General features: G+C 36.1%; 1 protein-coding gene across 1 annotated transcript; it reads right to left on the reverse strand.

The window, feature by feature from the left end:
- Positions 1–8,078: 8,078 nt before the first annotated feature.
- On the reverse strand, positions 8,079–9,026 carry LOC120852887 (olfactory receptor 5H2-like). The gene has a single exon (XM_040226365.1). It carries the CDS (start codon positions 9,006–9,008, stop codon positions 8,079–8,081), a length of 930 nt encoding a protein of 309 aa, XP_040082299.1. The 5' UTR covers positions 9,009–9,026.
- Between the last annotated feature and the right edge of the window lie 892 nt (positions 9,027–9,918).

Raw genomic sequence — 9,918 nt, forward strand, 5'->3', positions numbered from 1 at the left:
GTTTTTTTTTTTTCTTTCCCTGTAGAGAATTTAAGTAAAAATTTTCAAGAGGGGAGAGGAAAGCATCAAGAAAAGAAAACAAACAGGAGGAGTGGAAAGAAGAAATTTGAGTAGATGAAAAAAAAAAAAAAGGAGAGTGAGGAATAGATAAAATATAGCAGAGATGTGGAAAGATAAGTGTAGGAAAGACAAGGTAGTATATAAACACTGAAAAGGAAATAAGGGGAATGTTTGCAGGTAAATATTTGTCTTAACTGATTTTAATTAAGTATTGTCAACACTGGGAATCTTTTCTTACTCTTTGCTTTAAAATTCCAAGTTTATCTTCCTAGGGAATTTGTGTGACAGAGAATTTTAATTTAAATTTTACCCTAGAAACTTTGGCTGTCTATAAATATACTAGCATTGCTGGATAGTTCTTTCAATATTTAGAAGTTGATTTATATTTATTATTACAGTAATTAGAACTTCTCTAAAAACTTGCTGGGTTTTACTTGAGAGCACTTTCTTCTATTAGCAAAAAATTGAGCCAAAGGCTGGAGCCCAATTCAGGTCATATAAATAACCAGTGCCAGTAATTCCAGTTGTTAGGCATTTTTTTTATTTGAAAGAGACTCTTTTCCATGTAGTCCCAAATCACTAATAATTAAAGATTCTCAAACAATATGTGTGTGGGTTTTTTTTAAATCATAAAACTGGCAAGACCAGAAGGGAGATTTTTCTATATATTTCTTGAATATATACTTATCAAGTATACATATAATATACACATTTATTCAGTGAAATTATTGTCACAAGTAAGTGAAAGAATAGAGGAGATAATATAAGTAACTTACCTTAAAAGTATATTAAGAGATTGTAATTAATTAAAAAGAATGGCTCTTTAATCAGAATAAACTGAAAATTTTTTTACGTAGGACACATATAACCTGATGTTTAAATCCAGTTTAACTGTTTAACATTCTAGTTTACCAAAACTTATAAAGTCATTTAAACTGTGTTAGAAAGATAATAAATTATTGTTAAAGGGAATAATTCAGGCTTACAGGTATTTTGCTTATTCAAATTTACTCGCAGAAAAACATATACAGATAGTGTATTCATTGTTTTACATTTTCCACTGTCAGGGTTTTTTTTTTTTTTGCATCCTGCAAATCAATCTAAAATTATTATAACTTATACAGTATTTTGACTACTTTATAAAATGAATAATGAATCTTATAGAATTCAGTTTTCTCTTACCCTTATCTTGTAAGAAATCGTGGAGATCCTTTCAAAGAGTTAGGATTTCTAAGTAGAAAATAATAAAACAGCACTGGAATGACAGTAACACCCAGAGCAAGTCCTTGCAGACCCATTCATTTTGGAGGCTTTATTTCCCAAGTTCCGGAAAATGTTGTTTAAATAAATTTGCTTTGAATACAATAGTCAGCAAGTTGTATAACTGTTTGTTTTTGCCAGAACAGGAAGAAGTGAAGAACTAAAATTCCCAGATAACATACAAGGATTCCCTTTAGGACAAAACTAAGCTTTTCCTCTGGGTATATAGATTTGCACATGTAGAAGTCCAGGTTTTTCCACAGGGCATTATAGCCTTAAAATTGTAAATATCAAGTCATTGTTGGCAGTTCTCGTTTTAACTATTGAAATTGCACTATTTTCCACCACAGATGACACTTCTGACATATTTATGTAAACTTCAATTTATCTGTAAATTTTGATGCTGTGAGTCCCTTGATCAGTATGTTTTTTTCTGAGCTAATCATCTTGAATTTACTTAGACAAAAGTTCCAGATTCCTTTCAGGAACTGACCCCAAGAAAATTGTCCTCCTGATCAAAATTTAACTCAAATTCCAGACCTACAAGTAACTTTCCACCTTAAGCTGAAAATTGATCAAAAATCTTAATAGGCAACGTTTGGTGGGAGGAGCAAAGGAAAAAGAAAACCGGGAGACCACAGTGGGAGATGGCCTAGATCAGTGCTTCTCCAACTTTAATCCTTGTGAATCTCCTGGAAATTTTTCTAAAATGTAGATTCTATTTTAGTAGGTGAAGAATAAGGCCTGAAGGTCTTCATTTCTATCAAGGTGATGCCTCTGGACATTTGCCATCCTTAGGATCTTCCATAATTGACAGGCCTAGCTTATCAGTGAGCTAGATTATTAAAGAAATGAAGAATAACAAATGGAGCTGGCATGCAAAGAGAGAAGCAAAAAGGAGCTAGAAGGGAAAGGGAGGCCAGCATTGGTGGGATCACAGAGGATCTGGAGACGAGGTCAGGGACTTTGCTCTTTATGTGTACTAAAAGGAAAATTACTGATGGATTTTGAACATGATGATCACATGTTCTGATCTGACTTTAGTTATTAACAGAGAAGTTGCTATTGAACGTTAATTTTAAAAATATTATATATGATAAAATAGTATGATAAGAAAACATTTCATGTTTTGATATCTGAAAAGTCAAAAAATGTTTAATTTACACTGGAACTTGATTTATAGCTAAGGTAAAAGCAAAGGGCATATTTTCTGTAGATTCATTAATCATTTATCCTATGTCCTTCTGCTGCTGCTGCTGCTAAGTCACTTCAGTCGTGTCCGACTCTGTGCGACCCCATAAACGGCAGCCCACCAGGCTCCCCCGTCCCTGGGATTCTCCAGGCAAGAACACTGGAGTGGGTTGCCATTTCCTTCTCCAATGCATGAAAATGAAAATTGAAAGTGAAATTGCTCAGTCGTATGTGATTTTTCGCGACCCCATGAACCGCAGCCTACCAGGCTCCTCGGCCCATGGGATTTTCCATGCAAGAGTACTGGAGTGGGTTGCCATTGCCTTCTCCGATCCTATGTCCTAGTGAAAACTAAATAGGAGATGAAAAACCAAGACAGATTGGAGAGAAATCACTGTGAAAACTCAACAGAAGGATGAAGTAAACAATATAATGTGTATCATAGCTTCAACATAACCTATATTATACCCTTCAATTTTGTGTAATGATCTTTTAACTCATTTTGTTGCCTGTATATAAGTACAAAGATTTGCATTGCAACTTTCAGTGTGAGTAGTCTTTTTCAATTTTAGCCTTTTTAACAGTGGGTCATGGTATCACACTGTGGTCTTCATTTGCATTTCCCCAATGACAAATTATATTGAGCACATTTTTGTGTTCTTATTTGACATATGTCTATCTAGTTTACTAAAGTGTCTGTTTAAACCTTTTGTCCATTTTTAATGGAGTTATATATTTTCTTATTTTGGGGTTTTGAGAAATTTTCATATATCCTGGATACAAGTCTTTTATCACACATATGATTTACAAATATTTCCTTTCTTTTCTTCCCACAAGATATTATACTGGTCCGTTATGCTGACTGGACCTAGTGAGCAAGAAATATAAACTACTTTATACTTATTGGTGGATATTTGCATAATAGTAGATGAGAAATAAATTCAACAAATTTCAGGGCCCATTTAACTTAGTGAAATTCCTTGGAGATCAGTTGTGTGGGTCAAGTAGCGGTACACCTTCACACGTGATGGATAAATTGTTGCATCTGGCCCATCCTGCAACCAGAACGGACACAGAACACTTAGTGGGCCACTGTGGATTTTGGAGGCAGCATCATCCTCACTGGTTGCAAGGAACCAGAAAAACTTCTGCTTTTGAGTGTAGTTCAGAACAGGAGAAGTATTTGTAAAAGGACTACCTGTTGTGCTACTTGGGTCATATGATCTAGCAGAAAAAAAAAAAATGGTGCTTGGAGTGGTAGTGGCAGATAGGGATGCTGTTTGGAATCTTTGGCAGGCCTCTAAAGGGATAAAAAACAGTATAGACCTTAGGTTTGAGGCAAAGCCTTTATCCCACTTTGAATTGTGGCCTAATGGAGTGTGGCATGAGTGCTGTCCATAGTCAATAGAGAAAGAGATTGCCTGGACCTGGTTTACAAATGGTTCTACAAAATATGCACACTATCTGAGTGGACAATTGTAGCACCATTACCACTCTCAGTGACATCTCTGGAGGAGAGCAGTGATGGAAAATCCTCCCAATGGACAGAACTTTGAGCAGTTCACCTGGTTGTTCACTTTCCTAGAAAAAGAAATGGCCTGATAGCTGATGATATAATGGCCCAAGGGTTTTAGAAAATGGTTTGGCTGATGGTCAGGGATTTTGAAGCAGTGTTACTGGAAGATTGATGCCAAGGAAATATGGAAGAAATATATGGATAGATCCCTATAAACGCATTAAGATATTTGTGCCCCATGTGACTGCTCAGTAAAGGATGATTTCAGCAATGGAGGACTTTAATAATTAAGTGGATATGATGACCCATTCTCAGATACCAGTCAAACTCTTTCTATGGCTACCCCATCATCACGAAATAGGCTTTTGAAAAAAGGTGCCATAGTGCCAGGAATGGAAATTATGTATAGTCTCAGCAACATGGACTTCCACTCACTATGGCCAGCTAGTCAAAGTCATTTTGAGTGCCTTTTCTGCCAGCACAGAGACCAACACAGAGTCCCTGATACTGCATCACTCATTTAGGTGATCAGCCAGCCACCTGCTGGCATGTTGATTGCATTGGACAATTTTCCATCACGGAAGGGTGTTTTGTTATTATTAGAATAGATGCTTGCTCTAGATAAAGATTCTTCCTTGCTGGTAGTGCTTCTGCCAAAACAACCATCTTTGGACTTACAAGATTCCTTATCCACTCTGATGGCAATTCATATTGCGTGCATTTATCTGATCAAGGAATTCACTTCACACCAAATGAAATGTGATAATGCCACCAATATTATGGCTTACCCTACCTTGAATCACTGATGAGATGCTGGCTAGTTAGTTCACAATTCACACTAAGAATTACTGTTCTAGATTTGATGTGTTTGTTTTTACCTGACTCCTTAAGTGTTGATTCTTTTAACACAGACTAGTACAATCTCAACAATTTCTCAACAGTACAAAGTATTGTAAATTGATGAGGAAAAAAAAGTTTATCATGTATATAAATAGAGAGGAACTATGGATTCTTTTTTCTCTCTGGGTTAAACAAATTAATACACCTTCATAATAAAGGGTATTTCAATGGTGTTTTAGCATTTCCAACAAATAGTTTAATCCAATATCAGCAGCTAAATAACCTTAGCATTGTGATATTATACATTGTATCTAAATACCATTAAAGAGCACACATGTAATTTCATAGAATCTTTTTGAAGAATTCTGCAGAATATCTTCTAATTGCTGGCTTTGTGCAAATTCATACTTCACATCTTTTCCAACATGCTACTGAAATGACATATATGATATGCAAAATTTTTTTCATATATGATATGAAAAAAAAATGTAACAGAAGTGAGAATGGGAACACATCAGTGAAGAGATGCGTTGAGTTTCTTCAAGGCATAAAATAGAATTTTTCTTAAAGACATATCAGAACAGAAGAATCCATAGATTACACATGTTCAAGAGAAGGCTACACAGGAAGCCCTAGTTTTTGAGAGACCCCCAGTGCCTACTTCATACCCACCCAATATAAAAGGACTTGACAAGTAACAAAGCATGCTTATATATTCACAGGTTGATGTCAGTGCTTTCATTCAAACAAAGACCAATTAGGCAAGCAAACCTTTATCATCATAAAACAAATACATATCATTTGCTTTTATTAGTCATATAGTCTTTGACTCATAACTATATATGTATTAACAAGCAGAAATTTAACTAAATTAAACAAAAAATTAAAACAATGGGAATATTATACAGAAAAAAAATGAATGCATTATGGACACATGCAAATGCATAGATTTCCTAGTGAAAAATAATGAAAGCATATTTTTCACTCCCTTTCTGGGGCTTGGGGTATCCCTTAAGAAGCAAAAAGAAGGCAGATGATCTGATCTAATCTTGTGACCTGAACCTCCAAAAAAATGTACAGCTATGAAATTAAAAGATGCTCTTTGGAAGGAAAGCTATGATGAACCCAGACAGTGTATTAAAAAATAAAAGGCAGAGGTGTCACTTTGCCAAAAAATGATCTGTATAGTCAAAACTATGGTTTTTCCAGTAATCATGTGTGGATGTAAGAGTTGGAGCATAAAGAAGGCCTAACAATGAGTAATTGATGCTTTTGAACTTTGGTGCTAGAGAAGACTCTTGAAAGTCCCTTGGATAGCAAGGAGATCAAACCAGTCAATCCTAAAGGAAATCAACACTGAATATTCATTGGAATGACTAATGCTGAAAGTGAAGCTCCAGTACTTTGGCCACTGATGCAAAGAGCCAACTCACTGAAAAAGGCCCTGATGCTGGGAAAGATTGAGGGCAGAAAAGGTGGTGACAAAGGATGAGACGCTTGGATGGCCTCACTGACTTAGTGGACATGAGTTTGAGTAAACTCCGGGAGATAGTGAACGACAGGGAAGCCTGGCATGCTGAATTCCATGGGGTCACAAAGATTTGGACATGACTGAGTGACTGAACAACAACAATATGCATTTTGGGGCTTCCCAAAATGGTAATGACTCTACCTGCCAATGCAGGAGATGTGGGTTAGATCCAAGAGTCTGGAAGATTCCCTGGAGAAAGAAATGGCCACCCATTCCAGTAATTCTTGCCTGGGAAATACCTTGAATAGAGGGGCCTGGGGGACTGTGGTCCATGGGATCACAAAGAATTGGACTTAGTGACTAAACAAAAACAAAACTACGCATTTTAAGCAGCTTGTTCTTAACAACACATTCTAATAATCTATACATATTTCTTCTCTTTTTCTGATCAGTTTCATTATTTTAAAATTGTAGGAAGGTTGAGACTATTTCCTTCTTACCCCTCCACTTCCCTTTTCCTCTCTATGCCCATCCCAGTTAAATCTACAGTTTCATCCCTTAGCTTTGTGATTCAGTAAAGCTTCTCAGATTACCCTATTACATATAAATACAACTGGACATGACCTTTCAAGATACCATAAACACTGAGAGGCATCTTCCCTCTACTAGTTATTCATATACAGACTTTGGTGAAGAACATTCTTATACAGTTTTGCCTAACTTTCCCTGCTTTAACTCCTTTCTGAAGTTTTTAAATGTCCTTACCATTTCTGTTAGTTTCTCTGTGAGATATGACAATTGAAACCCTACAAAAAGTGAAATTCACCATGCCCCAAATAGAGTGGAATGGAAGACATTTTGATGGCTAGCAGAATTCCTGATATTTGCCTCTGTTCATTCAAATAGAAACCTGCCTCCACTGTGAAGTTAAATGTGATATGAATCTCAGGCTGCACAGCTCTATTGTTATCAAAAACATCTTATTCAAATTCTTTTCAGAGTTGAATAAATGACTATGGTATTTAATGTGTTTGTGAAGCTACATTGAGAACATATGTGTAAAATATTTTGTTTTCCTCTTAAATTATTCTAGTATGACTTAAATACTTGATGAAAATTTTTTTCTATGTGTTTCAGTAATATATAAACATTTTAAGATGCTTATTAATATTCTCAGTTTAAATCATTAAAACTCTAGGGCAATAATTAGTGTGAAACCTTTGAGCATTAATCACTATAGAGTAACATCTAATCTACACAAATTTTTGACTTTTAATAAAGTAGTAAGTATATTAATGTATGGATATGAGAGTTGGACTGTGAAGAAAGTTGAGCACTGAAGAATTGATGCTTTTGAGCTGTGGTGTTGGAGAAGACTCTTGAGAGTCCCTTGGACTGTAAGGAGATCCAACCAGTCCATTCTGAAGGAGATAAGTCCTGGGTGTTCTTTGGAAGGAATGATGCTAAAGCTGAAACTCCAGTACTTTGGCCACCTCATGCGAAGAGTTGACTCATTGGAAAAGACTCTGATGCTGGGAGGAATTGGGGGCAGGATGAGATGGGGATGACAGAGGATGAGATGGCTGGATGGCATTACTAACTCAGTGGACATGAGTTTGGGTGAACTCCGGGAGTTGGTGATGGACAAGAAGGCCTGGCGTTCTGCGATTCATGGGGTTGCAGAGTCGGACACAACTGAGCAACTGAACTGAACTGAACTGAAGTATATTAATATGAGATCTAAGCATTTCTCTTTAACGTTTTTGCCAGTGAATCTATGACTTTCTTATTTCTCAAACTGTAGATGATTGGATTTAACAGAGGGATTATGACCATATAAAACAGAGAGTCCATCATATCTTGATCATCTGCTTGTGCAGATCCAGGGCGCACGTACATAAAGAGAAGAGACCCATAGTATAAAGAGACAGACAGGAGATGGGCTCCACAGGTAGAGAAGACCTTCCTTATGCCTTGTACAGACTTCTTTTTTAAGACTGTAAGAAGAATAAGTGTATAAGAGAAAAGAACAGTAAGAATAGTGAACACCTGTATTGACCCAGAGAAAATAAATACCATCAGAAAATTAATGGAAGGATCAGTACAGGAAATCTTAAATAATGGTACAATGTCACAGTAAAAGTGATGTAGTATGTTAGAGTTACAGAAGGTCAATCTCAGTAAAAAAGCATTATGAAGTATGGCATGAAAAAGGCCACCTGAAAATGATGAAATTAATAGCTGGATGCATAGTCTTTTGGTCATAATAACTGGGTAAAGTAATGGTTTGCATATGGCCACATAGCGATCATATGCCATTGTTGCCAGCAGAAAACATTCTGTGGTTACACTGACTGCAAAGGAAAAAAATTGTATCTTACATTCAGTGAGAGACATCATTTTGCTCTTTGCAAAGAAATTGACCAGCAACTGGGGTGTCACTGTGGATGATATCCAGGCAGCCAGAAAAGCCAGGTTCCCAAGAAATAAGTACATGGGAATGTGAAGGTGAGGATCATTGCAGATGAGAGCAATCAAACCAAGATTTCCCAAGATGGTGATAAGATATATCATCAAAAACAGCAGGAACAGGGGAATTTGCCATTCTGGTTGATATACGAGTCCTGTGAGAATAAATTCTGTCAGCAATGTTGCATTTTCCTTTTCCATGTCCTCACTGAATGTTACCTGAAATGAAATAGAGAAAATGATTTTTTTTTAAGTCACAAGGAATTTAAAACATGAATATATGTGGAAGAGAGTTGAAATAAAGCATGCATATCAGAATGCTCTAAGTTTGTTATTATCTTTGAAATGAATGAGGTCTCTTTCATTGGAATAAAAATAAATACAATTCAAAAAATGTGAAGCAGTGAACACATTCAGAAAAATGAAAAATTCTAAATATGTGATAAATGTTTGAGCATAGAGTTGAGTGTAATAAGGAAATTCTGTCTGAAACATGGCTATAGGTTCAGGGAAAAGAAGTTTGATGGATCTGGGTAATAAATTGAATGTCATGTGAAGGATCTTGAACACTTCATCAGGTTATAAATATGCACTGAAAATAAGAGATGGGAGTGACACTGTAAGAGTTTTTAAAATAAATATATGTTTCTATAGAAATTGGCTACAGAAATGAAAAAGTAAAATCAGGAAAAAAAAGTCAGGAAGCTGTTGCTATTGTCCACTAATTTCCAAACCAGATTACACCAGATAAACATTTGCTAAGTAACTTTTTGGGCAAAATATAAATGATAACGTTTTACTGTAAAAATTGATTTAGTGGTTCAGAATGAAGTTTAATGATCTGTGTTTTAAACTTACTTTTCAAGTGATTAAAATACATATGAAGTAACTAGTCCTTGGGTGAAGTGATATTCAGAGTGATGAACAGGGTGAAGACGTAGATACAAAAGAATTCAGAGTGTGCTGCTGCTGCTGCTAAGTCGCTTCAGTCGTGTCTGACTCTGTGCGACCCCATAGACGGCAGCCCACCAAGCTCCCCCGTCCCTGGTATTCTCCAGGCAAGAACACTGGAGTGGGTTGCCATTTCCTTCTCCAATGCATGAAAGTGAAA

Source organism: Oryx dammah, unplaced genomic scaffold, assembly GCF_014754425.2.
Source record: "Oryx dammah isolate SB20612 unplaced genomic scaffold, SCBI_Odam_1.1 HiC_scaffold_2, whole genome shotgun sequence".
Classification (NCBI taxonomy): domain Eukaryota; kingdom Metazoa; phylum Chordata; class Mammalia; order Artiodactyla; family Bovidae; genus Oryx; species Oryx dammah.